Raw genomic sequence first — 22,032 nt, 5'->3', positions numbered from 1 at the left:
TGGCAGAGGGAGCAGGGAGCCTGAATGGGGTCTGGCTCAGCTCTTCCCCAAGAGGTGCTGCAGACTGAAGACCAGTACAGGAGAGGCCAGGAGACTGGGAGACAGAGACCCCACAACACCCATGTGAGTGGGCAAGTGGCAAAAGGGGAGCCCCAGAGCTGGGGGGCCCAGAGCCACAGAAGCCACGAAGCCACAGGAGCGGGGAAGCTCCAAGCATGGAGAGCCTTGATGGGATCAAGCCTGCTCAGAGGGGCAGCAGGTGTGGGGAGAGTGCAGTTGGCAATGAGCAGCTCCCTGGGGCCTGCTTTCGAGGTCAGGCTGGAGGGATGATCCAGGAGGCAGGTCTTCAGCCGCCCTGCTGAGGCTGCCACACCTGGCCCACCCAGAGCTGAGGAACAGGGAATTCTTGGGGAGAAAGCAGGCCCTGCAGAGGTATCTTTCCTGCACCAGGGTGCCTGCACCACACTCTTCCCCTTTGGGATGGGTCCTCTCCAGGAGCAGCCGCTGGCAGCCCTCTGCCTTGACCAGCTGTGCCCAAGGCACAGAACTCCTGACACTTGGTGTGGTGGCATGGCACAGAGGCACATACCCAAGAAAGTGGTCTCTGGGACTTTACACAGGTCTCCTACTATAAGGGTTACCCAACCATAAAGTGACCAAAAAAAATTTCAAATTTTAACCCACAGTCCTAGCTACCCCATGGGGCTCCTACTACAGGGATCTGCTCCCCGATAGCACCTGGCCCTCCAGCTGCTCCAGCTTGGAGCTCAAGCCCTCCTCCTGGGCCTTGGGGAGGGGACAGGAGGACTAGGCCATCAGGAGAGGGCGTCTGGCGAACCACAGGTCAGGGATCTCCAGGATGGTGCGACGTGATTGATGGTGAGCACATGTGAATGTGTGTGAGTGTGTGTGATCACAAGTGTGCATGTGTGAGCACATGGGCATGCATGTGAGTGTGAGCTTGCGGGCATGCATGAGCACCTGTGAATGTGTGTGGATAGGTGTGGGCATGTGTGAGTGCATGTGAGCATGAGCTTGTGGGCATGTGTGAGCACCTGTGAAAGTGTGCAAATAGGTGTGCGCACATGTGAGCACATGGTGGAGCGAACAACAGCATCAACTAACCCAGACAGCCAGCACAGACAGCCAGGAACCAGGTGGCGGTCCAGCCACCCAGGCTGGTGTGGAAGGGGTCCTGAGAGACACACGGAAAGAAACCCCTTATTACACACCATATCCCAGGAAGCACGGACACAGGTGCTCCTGTGAGCGGGGTGGGGGGGTGGGGGGGGCCAGGCTTGCCCTGCGAGGGAGCGGGCACATTCCAGGAAATTCGGACTATCCGCTGAGTTATAGGAATTTTAATTATTAACATTCACCATAATTACGAGATATTTTTCTTCTGCTCATATCTGAGGAGGGCTCTCTGCCCGCCCTTTGGAGGCCTAGTACCGCTTCTGGGGACGAGAGAATGTCAGATGGACTTCTAATTCTGAAAAACAAATAATAGTAATGATGATCATAATAAAAACAAATTGAAGCCATAAATAACCGGCCGGGTCACCGGGAGCCCGAGGCGGGGCGGGCGCGGCGTGTCCTCTCCAGGACGTGGCCGGGGCCCCTTGGGGCCTGGAGCGCCGTTTGCATCCGGCAGTAAATGTCCAGGCAGCCGTCCCGAGATGCCCGAGATGCCCGGAGTACGAGGCCACAATTCACCTGCGTGCTCAGCTCCTGACCCGGCTGCTGTCGTCAGATGCGCAGACCCCGCGGCGCGCTCGGTGCTCCGCGCTCGGTGCTCGGTGCTCGGTGCTCCGTGCTCCGGGCGCGGTTCCTCTCCGCGCGGGCTCGCGGGGCAGGTGCGGCAGGAAACACGCAGCCCCTCCCCCTCCCCGCGCAGGTGCAGCCCTCCCCCCCACCGCCCCCCGCAAGTGAAATTGCCCGCGGGGCCTGGCTTCCTCCTTGCTCCTCCTCCTCCGCGGCGGGAGGAGGGGGCGCGGGGCTGGGCTGTCCCCGGAGGAACCCGATTAATGCTCCAAAAATATCCGGCCAGAGCCAAGAGCCGGCTGGGAAACAATGAGCTCCTTCCACCCCTGCCCCCAGCGCCACAGGCCGCCTGCCCGCGCGGTCCCCGCCCCCAGCCCTGGGAAGTCCGCGGAAAGGGGAGGAACCAAATCCCCGCTTTTAAAGAATGTGACCCCCATCTTCTTTCCAGCCAATTAAAAAAATTGTTAATTACGGCTAAAAATATGAGTAAGATTTAAGCTTTCAGTGCTGCTCTGCTGCTCGGCAGCATTGGGTGCGTTCACATTGTCCTGCAGCCCCGCAGCTTTCAACTCCCTGGTTCTCGTTCAGATGCAGTGGAAACACCCGTCCCTTCTCACCCAGGACCCCTAGTCGGGGCCTGGCCCTCCATCTCCACCTGGAGGGTAAGAGGTCCCTACACCTGCAAGGCTTCCCCACCCCACTTGCTGATGTGCAGACTCCCCACCTGCTGGGCAAATGCTGTGAGACCTTCTGTACCCGAAGACAGGATCCCGGGCTCCAGAACTGAACAGTCCGTGCCTCTTGGTTCTGGGCTCACCACCTTTCCCCAGGACCGCCCTTGCTGATCAGAGGCAGGCACAGACTCCTGAACTCCTCTCGCTTCACTGTCTCCCTCTCCAGCTCTTTCTCTGGTACCCAAAGAGGGGGAAGGAGCCACAGCCTCAGCGTCTGTGTGTGTGTGTGTGGGGGGGGTGCTGGAAAGGGGGCCCCCACCCAGGAGCTGCCATCCTTGGCTGCAGGGGCTTGGTCTCTCCCCAGCAGGTACAAGTAACAGGTCATTGCCATTGGGACCCTTGGGCCAACCGGTTTGAGAGCCAGTCACACTTTCTGCATAGCCACCGGCAACCGGCAAATCCCAGCAGGGCACACAGTATGGGAGGGCACCTGGGGCTGGCTTTGAGGGACTGTGGGGTGACCTCAGTCCCTGCACCTACTCCAAGCCCCTTTGGCACCATTCCTTCCACCATCCTGAGCTAAATGGGTGGAGTGGTGCACCCCAAGCAGTGGTGACCAGCCCAACAGGAAAAAAGTAGAGCTCTCTTGGGTTTGCCCCCAGGATGAGGTGGGGGTGCAGTGACCCAGCTGGGCAGGACTTGGCAGCTCTCAAAGGGTTTTATTTCCGTGATGACAACTAGTAAGTCTGCCAGACCCCCCCCCCCAACCCTTGTGTGTGTGGATGGGCTTGGTCAAGGATCTCTTGTGGCAAGTGACCTGCCTAACTAAAAATCAGCTAATGTTGGGGCACCTGAGTGGCTTGGTTAAGCATCTGACTCAAGTCATGATTTTGATTTCAGCTCAAGTCATGATCTTGGGATCCTGGGATGGAGCCTGCATCAGGCTCCCTGCTCAGTGAGGAATCTGCTTCTTACTCTCCCTCTGTCCCCACCCACTCATGCACACCCGTATGCTCTCTCTCTTTCTCAAATAAATAAATCTTAAAAAATAAAAAAAAGAAAAGCAAAATTGACTAATGTAAGATGCCATATCAAAGCTTAAAAAAAAGTATCTCAATAGATGTGGAAAAATCATTCAACAAAATCCAACATCCTTTTATGACTAAAAAACCCATTTAACAAACTTGGAATAGAAGTGAAGTTCTTCCACCTGATAAAGGGCATTTACAAAAATCCTACAGCTAACATCATCTTTAATAATGGAAGACTGGATGCATTCTTTGTAAACAATAACATTCTTTGGGAACAAGGAAAGGATGTGTGGCCTTGCTGGCTTTATCCAACATTATACTGGAGGTTCTGGGCAGGATAATAAGGCAAGAAAATGAAATAAAGAATCCAGACTGGGGAAAAAAAGAAGTAACACTCTATTTGCAGATGGCATGAGCTTGAATACAGAGAACCTATGGACTGTACTAAAATCTGTCAGAACAAATAAGTCTGGCAAACGTGCAGGATGTAATGCAAACATTATTTTGGTTTCTCTATACCAACAAGAATAACCTAAAAATGAAATTAAGGAAGTAATTACATCTATAACAGCATCAAGAAGAATAAAAACTTAGGAATAAATGAACAAAAGAAGTGTCCAATCCATCTTCTGGAAGCTGCAAAACATTGCAGACCGTGTGACATGGAGATGGACCATGTTCATGAACAGGAGGCTTGACCTCACCACCATGCAGAAAAGCTCCTCTTCTGTTCTCTTGTCCTGACGACTCTCAGCCAGGAGATCATGAATCATCGCACTTAGTGGAAGCTGGGAGAAAAGTCCTGGCAGGACACATATGCCCAGTTAATCACACACCACAATGGTCTTCTCTGGGTCATGGGAACAAAGGTGATTTTTTTTTTTTTTTTTGCTTCTTGTTTATATTTTTCAGATGTCTTAAATGAACATGCATTCCTCTGGTAATTGAGAGACACACAAGTATCCTTTTCTCAACGGAGACTTTTCAGACCCATCTGTCCATCCTCCCACTAACCTTGGCAGGTTGGCTCCTCCTGCTGACCGCTATCCTGGGTCCTCTGTCTTCTTCACAGTCCCCGCCATGCCATCCCTCCTGGTCTCCCGGCCCGGCCCTGTGGCCTGTTTGGTTCTTAGGGCACCTGCCTCCTTGGGGGCTTGCTTGTCCCCAGGCCCCACTTACCTCTGTGTGTGTGGCCTGATGACACAAAGTGCCAGAGAGCAGGCCACCTGACGCTGAGGCTGGGGGACATGCTGCTCTGTGACACGGGGGCCAGGGCTTAGCATCCCCAGCCCCCACTCCCTTGTACATCATGGACATGATTGCAGGGCTGGGAGGTGTCAGTGGGGCCATGCGTGAGGAGCACGTGGCCCTGGCATGTGGCAGGCAGTTCATCTGTGGTGGCTGTTCTGAGCATCTGACGCCTGAAAGGTCCTGCCCAGGGCGCAGTGGCCACCAACACCAGTGCCCAGTGGGGATTTACAGCTCCCTTCCCACCCTGGCCCTCTGCCCCCTCGGTGGCATATCAAAGAGCCAACAGGAAAGGATCCTCCAGTCTCTGACCTGACCCTTTCCCGGCTCCCCTCTGGCTTGAGCCTTGCTGACGTCCCAGCCCAGCCCTCGGTCACCGGCTCCCAGCTCTGCCCCTCCAGTCTTCACCTGCAGCCCCAGCGCAGTCCCCTTGTAGGCCAGTCCTGTGCCCCTCCACAGCTCCCACTGCCCCAAGAAGCAGGACCAAGGCTATCCTAGAACCAGCCTCCTGACCACCAGGCTCCCCATTTGCTCCCTATCCGCAAGGTGAGCTCCAGAGGCCTCTCTCTGCCCCGTCTCCCACCCCCTCAGTAACTAATATTGCTCATTCTGCAGACAGGAACCCAGCCTCCTCCAGCAGGTGCCTCCCTGGGCCTCTCTCCCAGCGCTTACCTCTGGGGCGCTGACTCACCACCTACCACACGGGGCTTTCCTTTCTCCTCTTGTCGTTATTTTAAACCATTTGCCACAGACAAACAGTTTCAAGCGGCTCAGCGTGTGCTGTAACACACCGGCAGATATGGCTATGGCCCCACCTCCTCCCCCAGAGGCCCATCCTCCCCAGCTTCCCAGCAGCGTGCCACCTGAGGACCTGCAGGGGATGGGGGCAGAGAGCACTGAACAGCAGTGCCTCTGCATGGGGGAGGGGACACACTGTGGTGTTAGCGGCACAGCTGGCAGGCCAGGACTGGTGGGTCCTGGGGTCAGGGATGTGGGCACCGAGGGTTACTGGCAGGATGAGGGTCTTGGTGGGCCCAGTAGAAAGCCATCAGGCAGGGTACAAGCGAGGTGCCGGGCACAGGAGGTCCTGGCCATTGTCCCTTTCTTGGTAGAGCTCAGGGATGGATGGCCCTGCCTAGCTCCAGATGGCGGGGGAGAGGGGAGGACCCGGAGTGGCCCTCAGGGGTGAGGTACAAGAGATCCTTCACTCACACAGTGATCGGCCCTGGATAGACAAGAGAGGGAGTACATAGGACCCCTGTAAGTGGGCAGAGCCTGTCATGTCTAGGACAGCACCACTCCATTTGAGTGGCATTTGTGGGCCAGAGTGGCCATCATCCAAGATAAGTGACTGTGGGATGGGGTGGGGGGGCAGGAAGGGGAAGGGAGGACAGTGGAGGGACCAGGGGGCTGGCAGGAGGACCCTGGGCCACCCTCCTCTGAGATGTGAAGAAGGAGGAGGGGGCAGAGGAGGGGCAGAGGCCAAAGCTCCCCCTCCCACCCCCGGGTCAGGGCAGGGGGTGACATCAGAGACTCTGACCAGAGCCACCCTGGTCCAGCTATCAGGCCACAGCCGACCCCAAGGTGAGGTCGAGGGACAGGTGGACCCGGCCGGATAAGGGCCAAGTGGCCTAGTGCACCCCTGAAGGAACCAGGGGTCTGTGCACAGGAAGGAGGGACGCAGGGAAGGGCAGGCTGACTGGGGTGGCTGTGAGCAGGGAAGGAAGCCCAGGAGGCAGCCGGGGTCAGGAGGGTCTAGTCCTTAAATGATGCTGGAAGCAGGAAGAAGGTGGCCGTCCTTCCCTTCTGGGCACATACCCCTGCAATGGGCCTGGGAAGCCCATTCCCCTGGGAGTGATGGGGTAGGGAGAGGGCCAGGAGGTCCCTTTGCTTTCTCCTGGCCCTGGGAATGCAAACAATAGCCAGGTACGGTCCACCTGTACTTTGTCCCCGGAGGACGCTCCTGTGCTGGCCTCAGGGCCCCGTCCCAGCCTCCTGGGCTATGAGCCCCCAGGACTCGTCCTATTTGTACGGTGGAGAGTCAGCAGCTGGAGTGGGAGCACCTCACATCTTTAATGCCCAGTGCCCATGAGCCTCAGGCAGTGAGTCCATCAGCCTTAGGCCTCAGGAAACCCGTGTGGAACCAGGAGCTGTCATCCCTGGGCCAGGGCTGGGACTGTGGGGTAGGACAGACAGGCAGCTGCCCACTGACCGCAAACCTGGAGCAGCCACACAGGGGGACGCTGGCCCATCTTGACAGGGATGTAGGCTGCATCTGGAGCCCACCTGGGCTGAGCCCGTGCCCCCACGCCAGCCTCTGGCCATGACTGCGCTGCTGCCAGCGTCTCCCACGGAGGCCAAGTACAAACCTTCTTGGGCTAGCACATTCTCCCGAGGGCTTGTGCTTGGGGTGGCCAGCACTGGGATAGACAGCATCGTCCCTGCCTGAAAGAACTGTCAGGCTGCAGATGGGACATCCCCCTGACATCCAGTGCACCCCCAACCCCAAGGGGGAGCAGTGTCCAACTGCTCTGCGCTCATGTCCTCCTGCAGCCCCAGCCCGCTTCCCCCAGGAAGCCTCCTCTCACTCACCTGCCTGCAGCCATTGGCTGTAGGACATGCACAGGGATATGGGCTTTCTCTCCCCACCTGAGCCCTCGGCTCCTCCATGTGGAACTCTGTCCCGTCGGCTTTGTTGAGGTAAAACCGACCCATCTTGCACGCACAATTCAGTGAGCATGACAAATGCACAGCTGTACAGCTGCTGCAATCATGCTTTGGAGCATTCGCAGCACCCAAATGCCCCTCTGCCAGCCACTTCCTCCCTGGCCCCACAGCTGGCCACCACCATCTGCTTGCTATCATGACGGTCTTGCCTTTGCTGTGATGTCATGTACACGACATCCTAGGGTACGTTTCCAGGGTCTTTCCTCTGCGAGATGTCTCTGAGATCCATCCACACAGCGCCCCCCGTGTCCGTCGGTTCCCCACTGAAGGACATTTGGGTCTCCTCCAATTCTGACAGTTACAAATAAAGCTGCTATACACACTGGGGTCCAACTCTCAGGTAGACAGAAGTTTTCTTTTTTTTTCTTGGGAAAATATCTGTGAGTGGGATTGTCAGATTGAGTGCTAAGTGTGTGTGCAATGATATGAGAAATTGCCAGGCTCGTTTCCAAAGTGGCCAGACCATTTTGCCTTCCCCTCGGCACAGCCAAGGGTTCCAGGTTCTGAGTTCTCACAAGTGTTGAAGTCTAGGTGCTCTGAATGTCAGCCAGCCTCATGGTCGTACAGGGGACCTCGTTGTGGATTCACCTTTCCTGCATCAGGTGATGAGTGCTTATTTGCCATCCGTACCTCTTCTTGGATGAAGTGTTTTGTTCAATCTTCGGATCCAGTTTTCTTCTCATTGAGTTGTTTATGTATTCTAGATACAAATCTTTTACCAGAGGTAAGTTTTGAAAATATTTCCTCCCGATCTGTGGCTTTTCATTTTCTTTACGGTGCCTTCTGAAGCACAAACGTTTTAATTTTGTTGAGGTCCAGCTATTATTTTTAAAATTTTCTGCAATGTGCTTTTTGCATCTTATCTAAGAAATCCATGGTTAACCCAAAGACGCAGAGATTTTCTCCTGTGTTCTCTTCTACAATTTTTATAGTTTTAGCTCTTACATTTAGATCTGTGAACAGTTGACAGTTAATATTTGTTAATATTCACTAGTTAGGGATGTCTGGGTGCCTCAGTGGTTGAGCATCTGCTTTTGGCTCAGGGCGTGATCCTGGGGTCCTGGGGTCAAGTCCTCCATCGGGCTCCCTGCAGGGAGCCTGCTTGTCCCTCTGCCTATGTCTCTGCTTCTCTTTGTGTGTCTTTCATGAATAAATAAATAAAATCTTTAAAAACATATATCCACTAATCTAGTGGATATGAGTACATAGTGTGAAGAAAGGTTTGAGGCTCTTTATTTGCAAACAGATGTCTGTTTCAACACCTTTTGTTGAAATGACTCATTTCTCTAGTGGGTTACCTGGCTTCTTTGTTGAAAACCCACTGCCATAAACACAATTATTGATTTCTGGACTCTAGTGTCATACCGTGATTTATATGTCTATCTTTAAGCCAACAACATTCCGTCCTGACTGATGCAGCTTTATAGTGAGACTTGAAATCAAGGAGGAAGAATGCCCCATGTCATTGGTCTTCAACAGTGGGGTTTACTTGTCCTTTGTGATTCTATTTATTTTTTAAAAAGATTGTATTTATTTATTAATTCATGAGAGATGGAGAGAGAGAGAGAGAGAGAGGCAGAGACACAGGCAGAGGGAGAAGCAGGCTCCACGCAGGGAGCTCAACATGAGACTCAATCCCGGGTCTCTAGGATCGGGCCCTGGGCTAAAGGCAGCGCTAAACCGCTGAGCCACCTGGGCTGCCCTGTGATTCTTTTTAAATATTAGGATCAGCTTGTTGATTTCTAAAAACAAAAGTGAGCTATCTGTGGTTTTGTGTGCAATTGCATTGAAAAGATGGATCAATCTGAGGAGAATCGATAACAACATTGAGTCTTGGAATCCACAAACAAGGCACAACTCCATTTATTTAGGTCTTTTTAAGTGTCTCACTGGCATCTTCTAGTTTTCTGTGAACAGATTTCATACAGATTTTGTTATATCTCAGGATTTCTGATTCTGTTTGTGAGTGCTCTTGTCTTCATAACTTCAGTTTCCGATCATCCATTGTCAGGATACAGAAGCAGGATTTTTATACACTGGTCTTGTATCCTGTGACTTTGCCAAACTCACTTGTTAGTTCTGGTAGCATTTTGCAGCTCAGCATTTTCTACAGACAGTCGCGTCACCTGCGAATTGAGATGCCTTTAATTTTTCCTTTCCAATCATGTAAAAGTATAAACAGAAGGGGTTTGGGGTTTGTTTTCCTGGCCGTTACATTGGCGAGGCCCTGCTGGCTGGAATGAAGTGGTGCTGGGGTGCGTTCTCGCCTCACTCCGACCAGATCCTTCATCACCCTGGTGTCAGGTGCTGGATGATGGGGTGGACTTCTGCTGGTTCCCTTTCTTTGTCCAACTGAAGGAGCCTGGTTTTCCCAGATTTGTTTGCTTGTTTAATCACTAATGGGTGTGAATAACATGATGAGCTGTGTGGATCCATCCTGAAATGTTAAACTAACCTTACATTCCTGGAATAAGCCCTGCCTGGTCCTGCACTTTACTCTTTCCTAGTTGTTGAAATCGGTTTGCTAATATTCCGTTAAGGAGTTCTGTGTCTGGGCTCCCGTGGGGGCTCTTGGACTCCTCTTGCCTTATCTTTGTCTGGCTCTGGTGCCAGGGTTATGATGGTCTCATTCAAGGGGTTGGAAGCGTCCCCCTGCTCTGTGCACTGCGAGCATGACGCGGCATCCAAGTTATTTCTTCAAGTGTTTGGTGTCATCCTCCCACCAGGCCTCCCACCTGTAGAGTCCAGCACTGGACAGGGCACACAGAAGCCTGACCATGAGGGGCCATGCTCTTGACTCCCACAGGGATGGGGAGATGGGGTGTTCTGCTGTGAACACTTGAGTTTGAGAATGTGTGCAACACCCCAAGGAGGTGTGGCAGGGAGACAGTGCCCTGGCCCTGGAGCTGGAGCCGGGCTGGCGATGGCTGAGGCAGGGGCCTGGAGGACATGAGGGGGGAAGGTGGAGGGGTTCCCACACAGAGCCCTGGGAGATGGAGACAGATGGGGTGAGGCTCCACAGAGAAGACTGGCCCCCGAGGGAAGAGCCCAGGAGCCCAAGGGTGGGGAGGGGATGGGAAATGGGAGTCTTGAAAGCTGGGAGTGTCCAGATGAGAGTGGTCAGCAAGGCCAGAATGCTGTGAGGCTACTAGGAATCCTGACAAATCCTGCAGGCAGGGCGCCCACGTGACCCTGGCAGCACTGCTCCAGCACAGGGCGGTGTGCCCCACCCCATCCATACCACACCTGGGCTGGCCCCTACCTCTGCCTATGGAGGGCCCTCCCCATCCTGCACCCTTGACTGGTCTGCCTCCAGGGAGACGTGGCCACTGGATAATTTTAGTCCAAGGTCCCAAACGCTCCTTAAATCCAGCTCAGCCCGCAGCATCCAGGCCTGGAGCTGAGGCTCTGGTGCGGGTTTTTAATGCCGCGAGGCCCCCCACCCCCACCCCATCCAGGGCAGGGCACCGACTAGGGCTGCACATCTTTGGAGGCTCCAGCACTTAGCACAGCGCCTGGTCAGCGAGGGGCCCAGCGGGCCAGAGAGACGTTCTGAGGCTTGTCTCCCGTCGCAGGGCTGAGTCGGGGGAGAGAGCCAGGCGAATACAGCCCCCCGCCCCCCGCCACTCCGGGCGCGGCGCGGGGGAGAGCTGGGAGCCTGCAGAGTTCACGCCGCCCGCCCCCAGGGTGGGCAGGGGTGGGGGCTGGTCCCGATGGAAGGGAGGGCAGCTGGCGGCAAACCGCGGGGCGCGCAGCCCAAAACCTGCAGGTGCGCCCTGGGCAGCCTCGCGCCGCGGCCGAATCCCGCGCCCCCGCCCCCGCCCCCGCGCCCGCGCCCGCGCTCGCCCGCGGGGCTCTGGGCGCCCTGCCCCCGGCCCTCGCCTCCCCCGCCCCCGCCCCCGCCCGCTGCTGCGCTAGCGTCTTTCCGCGAGAAACCGGGGCCCTGCCCGTCTGGCGGCCTCTGCAGACGCCTCTCCGGAGCCGTCGGGGCCGGTGCGCCCCTCAGCCGCCGAGCCCACGGAGCACGGTTCGCGCGGAGGCCCGGGAGCCGCCTTCTCTGGGAGGCCGCTGCTGTGTGACCTCGGGTGAGTTCCTTGACCCCGCTGTGCTGGTCACCGTGGACACCCGGGCCGCCGGAGCGGAGGCCAGCGCCCCGGGCACGGGCACGGCACGGCCTCGCGAGGTGCAAGGTCACGGCTCGTCCACTCGCCGCCAGCGCCGCCGCCCCCGGAGCAGGGAGGGGGCGACGGACTCGTTCAGACCGCGGCAGTCGCGGCCAGCAGGGAGGGCGCGGGGGAACCGGGGGAACCGGGGGAACCACGCCGCAGCATCCGCCCGGGAAGCGCCTCCGGGGCGGCTCGCTCGGCTGCGGGAGCTCGGCGGCCCGGGCGGGGGCCGGGCGGGGCGAGGGCCGGGGGTGGAGGGGCTGGAGTCGCCCAGGCCCCGCCTCGCCCCGCCCCGGCCCCGCCCCCGCCCCGCCCCGGCCCCGCCCCCGCCCCGGCCCCGCCCGGCCCCGCCCGACCTCGCCTGGCCCCGCCCGGCCCCGCCCGGCCCCGCCCGGCCTTGCCTTGCAGAGTCCGGCTCCTACGGGAGCTCCCCTCGGCGGGGCGGGCCGGAAGGCGGGGCTACGAGCCGGGGCACCGCTGATTGGCTGGTGCCGCTGATCGGCGGGCGCGGGAGCCACTCGCCGCCCCCGCTGCAGGCGGCTGCGCTCGTTCGGGCTCGGCTCGGCTCGGCCGCTAAGCTCGGCTCGGCTCGGCTCGGCCCGGCCGTTCGGCTCGGCTCGGCTCGGCTCGGCCGCTCGGCTCGGCTCGGCTCAGCTCGGCGGCTCGACTCGGCCCGGCGGCTCGGCTCGGCTGGGCTGCGCGGCCGCGGACTGACGGACGGGCGTGCGCCGGGGGCGCGGGGCGCGGGGCGCGGGCCTCGGCGGCGGCGGCGGCGGCGGCGGTGGAAGCCTGGTGCCCCCGCCCGCCCGGTCCTCTCCGAGAGCCGAGGCAGAGCCGCGGGCCGGGCCGCAGCGGAGCCGGGCGCGGGGGGCGGCGGCGCGGGGAGGCGCGGGGGGCGCGGAGCGAGCGCGGCCCGCCCGGGCGCCGCCGACCCGGCCCAGCGCACGGACGCGCGGACGGACGGACGGACGGACGCGGACGGACGCGGCCCCTCCCTGCCGCCGCCGCCCGCCCGCCCGGGGCTCCCACCTCGCCGGCGCCGGGCCCGGGAGCGATGACATCGACGGGGAAGGACGGCGGCGGGGCGCAGCACGCGCAGTATGTGGGGCCGTACCGGCTGGAGAAGACGCTGGGCAAGGGGCAGACAGGTGCGTGCGGGCCGGGGGGGCGCGGGGGGCTGGGGGGCTCCGAGGCGACACGGGGCACGGGGGGGCACCGAGGGGCCCGGGGACGCCGATGGAGAACGGGGCCGGAGAGACCAGGGCTCCGGGGGGACAGGGGCTTTCTGGGAGACCCGGGGTCCATGGGGCCCGGGGACACGAGGGCGGGGGCAGCCGGGGGCCCGGGGACGCCGGGGGGGCTGGGGACAGGGATGGGGACCGGGCGCCGCGGAGGCGCAGGGGCGCAGGGGCGCAGGGGCGCAGGGGCGCGCAGGCCCGCCGCCGGGGAGGCCGTGCTGACTGCGCGCCGGGGCGGGGGCGGGGGCGGGGGCGGGGGGAGGCCCGGAAGGAGGTCGTCCCGAGCGGGGAGCTGGAGGCCCGGCCCGCGGCTCCGGCCCGCGGTCGCGAACAATGGGCGGCTGGGCGCCGGGTCCCGCGGAGGAGCCCGCAGGCCGCGCGGCTGCGGTCGGCCGGGCGCGGCCCAAGGACACGCGGCGCGGACGGGGGCGCACGGGCCGGGCCGGGCCAGCGCCCCTCGGCTCCGGCTGCAGGTGCGCGGCCGCGGCCGCATTGTGCGCCGGAGCGACCGGGCCCATTGTGCCGCGGGAGGAGGGGGCCGGGCGGGCGCCCATCTGCCGTCTGCCGCGGCCGCGCTAATAGGCGTGCTGCCCGAGCAGCTGCGCCCCGGGCCGCGCGCCCCCGGCCGCGACCCCCAAGGCCCGGCGGCGGGCAGGCGGGCAGGCGGGCAGGGAGGCGGCCCGCGCGTCTAGCGGACGGATCAGGCCCCTTGGCCCGACTGGGACCTTCCCGCTCGGTGGGAGTGGGAGAGTCCCCAGGCGGCTCGCCGGGCTGGACAGCGCCTGGCACTCCTCTTAGCCTCCGTGCGCGCTGTCTGCGACACTGCACTGCCCCAGGGGAGGGACGGGAAGGCTGGTCCTGGCCGGATCCCGGATCTCAGGCCCTGGATCCCCAAACCCCAGCCTGTGGGAGGAGGGGGCTCCCCGGCTGGTCCCGGCTGTCTTTCTGGTAATCAGGCTAGGTCCCCGCATCCAGCTGGCCAGGCGTTCACAGAGTGGCTTTGTGGGAGGCTGGGCTCAGCCATTTTCTTTCTTCTCCCAGGATGGGCCTCTCCTAGCAGCCCAGAGGTCCGCTGGGCCTGACTGCTTCCTCCTGTCTCTTTGGGAAGTTCCTCAGACCCCAGGCCAGAAGGGGAGGGTCGAGGGGAGGAGGAGGGTGCAGCCGTGCTGATCCCACCCCACTGGTGCAGGGTGGGGGCCCAGGGGGGAGCTGCTCTGGCTGGGAGGCTGCAGGCCCTGCCCAAGCCCCCTGGGCGGCACAGAGGTGGAGCTAGAGGTGGTGTCAGGGAGGCAGGTGGTCCAGACCCTGAGGCAGTGGCTGTGACGGGACTTGGGGGGGTGGGGAGCTGTCCCTCTTGCACTCTGAGTGGACAGCCTCTGTGCCTACTGCTCAGGCCCCGAGGGGCCTCTGCTGGTAGGGCAGCGCCGTTGGGAGTGGGGTGCAGTGTCCCGGGTTCAAGGAGGAGGTGGCAGACAGCCAGTGTTCATCTGAGTTCAAAATATGCATGTTTCCTGCGAGGAATGACTGTAGTTGGTGAAATCCTCAGTGGGGGAGGGACCTGGGGCAGCAGAATGTGGGAAGCAGTGAAATAATCTAATTATCGTACCAATAAAATGTGATTATAAGGAAACGTCGTCCGTGTGAGTGGTGACAGCAATGAATTATACGTGCGCCGCGCTCGCCGGCCTCCGTGCGCAGGGGCTGGTCTCCGTACTCTTCATCGAGTTATACTGTTGTACAGTTAATTACAGGAGGTTTCCACTGTAATTAACAGTAATGAATACAAAAGGATATGCCGCGCGTGTGTGTCAACAACACGTTGCCATGTGATGTTTAGGAGTAGCTCCAAGTGGCACATGGAGCCAGCAGCCTTCTTCCTCGGGTCCCTCTGCCCTTTGAGGGGAGTCTGCTTTGGTCTAGCTGAGGCCCCCTCCCCGGGGGGGGGGTAGGTTCTGTCCATCCCACATTCCTTCTGGCTTCATCGGGTGCTGGCTTCCCAGGAGGGCTGGGGGCGGGGGGGGGGGGGGGCTGTGCCCCTGTCTCTGTCCCCTCGGTTGGAGGGCCAGCTGGAGTCTGGTGGATGCGGGGCCTTGAGGCGTGGGGGTACCAGGCCTGGCCACCCGGCTTGCTGACTGGTCTTCGGCATCAGATGCCAAGAGAGTTGCAGTTTCTCAGGCCTGTCCTTTTGCTCCGGAGATAAACGTCTGACCTTATCTGGGGCTAGGCTCTCTGCCAGGAGACCTCAGCGGAAGAATGCACTTCGCAGTGCTGCCTCCCTCTCTGGATGACAGCGTGCCTGGGCCCTCCCTGTTCTTCACTTGCGCTCTGCCCAGGTCCTGGAACAGGGAAGCTGCGGCGGGCAGGGAGTCCTGGGTGGCCACTGGGCCTCTCAGCCCATGTGCTCCGGGCACCCCAGCTGGTGTGTCCTGAGCCACAGCCTGCTGGGAGGTGGGCTCTGCCCCCAAGATGCCAGATGTGGGGATGGGGGGCTGCTGCCCAGTGTGGAGTGCAGGTGTGGCCAGAGCATCCCCCTCCACCCAGCCCGATGCCGCTCTGGTGGCTGTAGGGTCCTGCTTGCCTTTTTTATTGAGTCTTTTCAGTGGCGGGTGCTTCTTTCTTGCTTGTGTGGTGTTGGGCTCAGCAAGCGGGTTGTCACTCGGTGTTAGGCTGCTTCTTCCGGGACTACTGTGGCTGTGGCTTCAAGGTCATCTTCCTTTTGGCTGGGCATTTCTGCACGGCAGCCCTCAGCATCCTAGGGTCACCTGTGTAGGCAGCCCTGGGGAGGCCTGGGTCCCAGCCACTGTCATGTTTTCAGGTAGGGGGAGAGGTCTTCAGGACCTGTAGGGGGCCAGGCGACCCTGCATGGGGTAGAGTCCACTGCCAAGGCTCTGTCCTATCCCTGATGCAGGAAAGGCCTCTTCAGCTGGGGGGCAGCAGGCAGCTCCAGTGGGTACGGGGGAGGCCTGAGCAGTTCTAGGAGGATGTGTGGCGTACGCTGGGTGGCCTTCCAGTCTGTGTCCCTCTAGCCCTATCAGGACATGGAGCCGGGAGGACCTGCCCCTACCAGAACTCAGCACATATGGACGGGGCTCAGCTTCTATGAGCCCAGAGGACCCCATGGGAGGAGGAGGTGGAGGGCAGCAGGCCCTGTGTGCTGTTTTCAGGGGTGGGGGCACAGCAAGGTGTGGAGCTCTCAGAAGCCCTTTGTCTGTGGGTGGGATTGAGGAGGAGGGAGCTGGGGCAGGGCATTCAGATGAAGGGTCAGGCCAGCCCATGAGAGAAGGTAGGGCTGAGGGGCTCCTGGGCAGCTCACCTGGACGGGCTTGAAGACTGCTGGGTGGGCCAGGGGTGGAGCCTGGCTGTGTACCTGTGAGTCCTCCAGGGATCTTAGGAGAGTCCCTGTGGGGTGCTGGTGTCAGGCAGGCTGGAGGGGAGTCCTGAGGTAGGGGAAGCCAGCAAAGATGGGACAGGTGAGGGAGGGGGAGACAGGCCAACCCATAGTGATCCACGGTCCAGAGCTGGAGCAGTTGGGGGCCCAGAGCCAGACGCAAGAGTGGAAGGGGAGGCTCCTGGGGCATGGAGCGCGTATTTGGTTTTAGAAAGTTGGGCAGAAGGCAGCTTGAGAGCCAGCGAGAGGCTGCAGGGCCTGGGCCCTGGGGGGGGGGGGGGCTGTCTGAGGTCTGCCCTGGGGGGCTACTGGGGGCCGAGGCCCAGAGAAGGGGTGCGGCCACAGCAGAGGGAAGGAATGCCAAGTGGGGAGTGGGGTGGGCCTCCTCTGGCCACATGTGCTGGCTACTATGTCTGAGGGCCGTCCGCTCCCATCCCCGGGAGCCTCCGCCCTCAGTGCAGCAGGCTTGCCTCTGCTGTCTAGCCTGGCTTCGAGCCAGGAAGCAGGCTCAGTGCCCAGTGCTCTGGTCAAGGGCAGAGCTCCTTGGGGGTGGGAGGTAAAGCCCATCTGCTCACGACACAGACCCTGTTTAAAAGTTCAGAGTAACAGGACCCTATTCTCAAGTAGTTTTGGGCAGAGCTCTAGGGACCTGTGGGGAGCCCCCACCTTGCCTCCCCCAGCTCCCCCTGGAGCTGTCAGAAGGGCTTATGCGTCATCAGCTGGTGTCCCAGCAGCGACCTACTGGGACAGACACCCCCCACCCCCGACCCCAGTCAGGCTCTGCTCCGGGAAGCCCCTGGCTTGGACCAGGAACTGTCCCTGGGGGCCTGTCCCCGCTGATGGAAGGCAGCTCAGTGTGGAGGTTTCTGGGGTCATGGGCTGTTTCCCATAGGTAAAGGGCAGGGTGCTGGGGGCGGCCAGAGGCCTAGGACCCTGGCCTCAGAGCGTCCCCTGCCCACTATGGTCAGCCGACGCTCTGAGCACCTCTGAGTTTTCACGGGTCCTGCCTGTCTCCCCACGGCAGCAGTGACGGCTCTGCAGGGACTGGGGAGCCCAGTGTAGCAGGAAGGACATGCCAGGCAGAGGGCACAGATGGGCAGGAGCACGAAGGGGAAAGCAGGCATTGCCAGGCCAGCTCCCGCTGTTTCCCGCAAGAAGTGTTGAAGCCAGCGCCTGCCACTCCCAGGCCCCAGTGTGCCCAGGTGCCAGGTTGTCTCTAGAGCCACCTGAGCATCGGGTGCTCCCAGCTGCAAGTGCAGAGGCAAGGCCAGAGTAGATCCTTGCGGAAGGCTGTGGGGTGACAGCCACCCAGGATGGTGTTTGGGGTAGAGGAGCAGTGAGGTGAGGGCCTCCAGGTCCTGCCCCATTCCTAGCCTGCCTGACAGTGGCCAGGAGCATCCTGATCCCCTCTGGTGAAGCGTGTGGGCCCAGGGCCTCCAGGGCTGGCTCCCTATGCTGCCCTGTCCGCCCACCCGCCCCTGCCCGGAGCAGCCCCCTTAAGGACTTTGTAAGGCTGCAAGTGGGTTGTGCCAGAAAGCCAGCCTGGCCTGGGCCCCACCAGGAGGCCTGCTTCTCTGGTTTTCACAGGTGTTTGTGGAGTGACCCCAGGGCCTGAATACGCACTGTCTGTTCCTCTCTGCCTGAGCATCGGCCCTGCCCCGTGCCTGGCACCTTCAACATGCCCGAAGCCCTCCCAGGTCAGAGGCCAGATGCTGAGCGGTGCTGCCTGAAGATGTGGCTCTGTGACTGGTGCTGCCCGGGAGCAGTCAGGGCACCTTCCTGGTTACCTGGTGCTTCGGTTTGGAGAACACCTGTGCCTTCAAGGCCATGGGACTCAGAGCTGGCTTTTTGGGGATCTTGGGAGGAGGTGGCTGCTCTGAAATCAAGTGGCTGTGCTGGGGGAGGAGGCAGTGACCGCTGTGGCCACCCTGGTGTGTGGCTGTGCCTGGAGCTCCCCAGGCCCCAGAACCCCCACCCGCCCATGCCCACCTCCGGTGGACAGCATCCTTGTGGCCGGGGAGTGCTGGCACTTTCTGGCGGCCTGTTGCTGTGCAGTGGGCATCACAGGGCACTTGTGCCATCAGAGGAGGCTTGCTGTGGCCCCATGGGCTCCCATCTTGGCTGATCTCTCTAGGTGTGCAGGGGGTGCCCAGAGGGCTTTGTGGCCATCTTGGAACTGCATGGAGTGGCTCTGGGCCTGGACCCCAGGCCAGGAACAGTCTGGAGTCTGGAGCTCAGTGGCTGATGGACTTGGAGCCAGGCCTCCAGGGCAGGGTTTCCTGCAGCTTCTGAGGTCACTGGGAGGGGCTCATCTCTTGTGGCCACTCTCTGGCAGGAGGACAGCAGGTCCACATCCATTAGGTCCTATCTGGGGTCTCTGGACAGCAGGGACCCCCAGGGCTCATCAGGACTCTACAGAAAGTCCTCTCAGATGTGGGGAGGGCTGGTGTCTCCTGATGGCCACTCTGACGGGCCCTTCCCCGGTGCCAGGTCGGCTCAGCCCCAGGCCCAGTGGGGGGAGGGCCCGTGAGCCAGGCCAGGGATGGCCAAGCTGTCCGTGCCCTCCCCGAGGCCTTGCCCTGGGGGTGCCGGCCAGCTAGTCAGGGCTGCCCCGGGCCAGCTGCCTCGGATGCTGGACAAGATGGAGGCTGGGCTGGGACAGAGGTCGCAGGGACAAAGCAGGGATTGTGCTGGGCCCCAGCCGAGAGGTGGCCCAGGCCTTGTTCTGCAGCCTCTGAGGGACCAGTGTTCTGGAGCCAGCAGTGCTCCCCATGGCCCCACGGCTGTCCTTCCCGGCGGTTTCCTCACTGTGCCCCGGGACAGCAGTGCCTCCGGGTGGATCTCAAGGGTCCTGAAGCTGTGGAGCAGCACGTGACATCCCGGGGGTGCCAGCCTGGTGAGGACAGAGCTGCTTCCCCAGGTGGTCACCACATCCCTGTCCACACAGGGGCCTGAGGCCGACCCCCCACCCTGGCTTCCTGCAGGCCCTCCCAGTGAGCCTGACCATGGGGGACGGGAGATGCCCGGGGCCTGCTGGCTCTGGGCTGGGGGCTGGTGGACTGAGGGTCCCTGGGACTCGGGCCACCCCACCGTTGCTGCCCACGCTGGCCTCCTTGGTCCCAGGGTGGAGGTGGGAGGCAGCCCACACAGCGCCTGTGTGGCCTGAGTGACGCAGCAGGAGCCGGGACACGTCAGGCTGCGGCTCCGTGTCACCGCCGCGGGCGGTCTGCGGGGGTGGCAGGAGGCTGCCTGGCCAGGAATGTGGCATCTGTGAGGGGTGGTTTGGCTCGGGGACCTACTGGGTAGCTACGGGCTTAGGCCAAGGGTCAGGACGGAAGGGGGTTGGGGAGGCCGCATGTGGTGGCCCTGGGTGCTAGGGGTGGCCACCTGGGAACCTCATGGGTCCCTCCCCGTGGCCAGCGTCAGCCTGGACCGGAGGCCAGAGCGGAGGGGCCGGCCTGGGCCAGCCTGGCCTGGTTGAGAGCTCGCCTGAGCCCTGGTAGCTGTCTCCCTGGGTAGGAGGCCTCCCACGGGGGCCAAGCCAGGTGGGACAGTGATAGACAGAGGTGGCCGCTGGGTGAGGCAGGGCTGGGGTGAGGAGGCAGCCCTGAGGTGGGACCCTCACTGCCTGGAGCTGGGGGCCAGCAGCAGACAGGGCTGTCGTTTCCAGCTTCCGTGGGTGGTGACAGTGACCTCAAGCTAGAGCCCAGGGCACAGGTGATGGGGGGCAGTCGGGAGCCAGGTCTGCAGAGGCCGGACAAAGCCCCCCCCCACACACACACACTGTCTGGCCAGGGGCCTGGGTGTTGCCTGGGAGCCTCACTGAGCAGTACCATGGGCAGCACCCCAGAACTTTCTAGCCTCTTTGCCCTTCAGGGTTTGAGGAGCCCCGGGTGCCCTGGGACTGCTGAGATGTGTGCTGTCGGTGTGACCCCGAGGCCCTCCTGTGTCCCTCCCTCCTGCATCCATTCCTGGCATGGTGTGTGAGAGCCTGGAAGGGTCAGGGCCTGCCTGCCTGCAGGAGCCAGAAGGTGTGGGGTGTTGTGACTGTCCGGGGTCCACGGGGTCAGCAGAGTTCCCACCGGGTGTTCAGTGAAGAGCTCACATTGTGGGGCCCGTGTGACTGCATGGGTTGTCTGTCGTCTGTGTCCTTAGGTCCTCGGTGCTCCTCGTGTGTGACACTGGGTGGGGGACGCAGCCAGCTTGGGGTTCGGCAGGGGGCCTGGTTTGGCCACTGTGCCCAGTGTCCCCCTCCAGCCACGTGCTGGCCATGGTGCCAGAGGGGGCCCCTGGCCCAGGCAGGGGACTGTGGGGAGAAATGGGGACAGAGGCGTTGCTGCGTTTACTCATCCCCTTGGCAGGTGTGATGTTCACGGAGCTCTTCTAGGGAAGAGAGGATGGGGACTGTGGCAAGGCCGGGCTGGGCAGCTGTGCCACGCTGTGGGGTGCAGGGAGCAAGGGCACCGTCTTGGGGCCTCGGAGTGCTGGCTGCCCCAGCCTGGAAGCTCTGGGCTGTGGGGGGCTGATCCGTCCCTTCCCAGGGCCCTGCAGGACCAGCATGCCCTGTCCTGCTGCCTCTGCCCTGGGGCCTGCCTGCAGTGGGGCCCTGCGCCGGCTCCCAGGGCTGCAGCTGGGGCTTCCACACACGGGCATTCTTAGATGCAGAAGTCAAGGCAAGGGCCCCCGACCCCGAGAGCCCACCCCAGCCTCAGCGACACGAGGCCCATTTCACCCCACACCCACCCCTTATCCCACATTATTTGGAGGCAAGCCTCAGACACAGTTTAAATATTTTGTGTGTGTGTCTGACAGACTCTAAAAGCGCAGCACCAAATCAGCCTCTGAAGTTAGCACCGATTCCCCAAACCGGCAGAGATCCAGCCAGATGCGAGATTTTTAACTTGAAGTGGCTGCTTCTCGGAAGCTGAGCCTCCACTGCCAGCCAGGTCTCTGCAGTGGGCGTGTGGAGGCCAACGGGGCCCTGGGCCCAGAACCGTGAGGGTCTGCACTCCTGAGCCCCCATAGTGCTGCTGATGCTGGAGGGGACCAGAGGTGAGGAGAGCCGCATGCAGCTGTCCTGTCCATGTGTGGCAGCAGCTTGGGCTGCATTCTCCGGCCCCCGAACCCTCCAGGGTTGGTGCTGGTGGTGGGGCAGCAAAACACGGCTCAGCCCTGCCTGGGGCCATGGATCTGCCCTGGCCGGAAGCCTCCCTGCCTGCCGTGGGCACAGAGGGACAGGCCCAGTGGGGCTAAGGCATCTGGAGGAGCACAGGTCATGCAGGGTCATGTAGGGTCATGCAGGGTTCTCCCTGGTCCTGCCTCCCAGGCCCCTGGCGGCCACAGGAGTGTGGGGGAGAGAGGTGCCCTCCCTGTGTGGGCTACGCTTTCTGCCCCCCCCCTTGTGTCTTCTGGGCCAGCTCCACACCAGCACCCCACCCCAGGCCGTGTGGCCCTCTCCTTGCATGCCGGCTTGAGCACTCCCTACTGGCCTTGGGCACGCTGGAAGGGCAGATGGACAGCAGTGTGTGCAGTGGTCAGAGCTCGGGCGGGGTGGCCACGGCCCTGCCCACCGCAGGCCCACGTGCCAGCTCTGTCCTCACTGAGCTGCTCTGCTAGCATGCCTGGCCTGTGCCTTCCACATGTGACCCACTAGGAGCAGCTGACGCCTGCCACCCCCGCCTGGTGCTAGGGCTGTTCGGGGCAGTCATGCCCCTCCTGCCCCGTAGTCAGGGCTCACGTTGTATGCACTACTGTATTCCCCAAATGTGCGTGCCCGTGCTGCTGGGCCATCGGACC

General features: G+C 61.3%; 1 protein-coding gene and 2 long non-coding RNA genes across 20 annotated transcripts in view; 1 reads left to right on the top strand and 2 right to left on the bottom strand.

Annotated features, from left to right (window-relative positions):
• Window positions 1-1,346: 1,346 nt before the first annotated feature.
• LOC140598900 (uncharacterized) lies at window positions 1,347-2,051 on the bottom strand. Its single transcript, XR_012001446.1, has 2 exons — window positions 1,717-2,051; window positions 1,347-1,492 (listed from the first exon to the last, which is right to left on the bottom strand). It is a non-coding gene; the product is annotated as an uncharacterized lncRNA (long non-coding RNA).
• A 1,791-nt stretch (window positions 2,052-3,842) lies between these two features.
• Window positions 3,843-5,464, bottom strand: LOC140598899 (uncharacterized). The gene is made up of 2 exons (XR_012001445.1): window positions 5,390-5,464; window positions 3,843-4,271 (listed from the first exon to the last, which is right to left on the bottom strand). It is a non-coding gene; the product is annotated as an uncharacterized lncRNA (long non-coding RNA).
• Window positions 5,465-11,393: 5,929 nt separating this feature from the next.
• Window positions 11,394-22,032, top strand: part of BRSK2 (BR serine/threonine kinase 2) — a 60,826-nt gene continuing 50,187 nt past the window's right edge. For 11 of the 18 annotated variants that reach the window (XR_012001699.1, XR_012001697.1, XR_012001698.1 and 8 more), the window contains exon 1: window positions 12,527-12,758. Coding sequence is in view for 13 of the 18 variants with exons in the window: in XM_072758773.1 (XP_072614874.1) it covers window positions 12,665-12,758 (94 nt within the window). In the remaining 5 variants the exon portion in view is untranslated. Of the gene's footprint in view, window positions 11,530-12,357; window positions 12,759-22,032 lie in introns of those variants that run through there. The other 7 variants (XM_072758761.1, XM_072758759.1, XM_072758758.1 and 4 more) reach the window with 4 other exon arrangements.

This window comes from Vulpes vulpes, chromosome 5, assembly GCF_048418805.1.
Source record: "Vulpes vulpes isolate BD-2025 chromosome 5, VulVul3, whole genome shotgun sequence".
Lineage (NCBI taxonomy): Eukaryota > Metazoa > Chordata > Mammalia > Carnivora > Canidae > Vulpes > Vulpes vulpes.
This window is presented reverse-complemented; position numbering and strand designations above follow the sequence as displayed.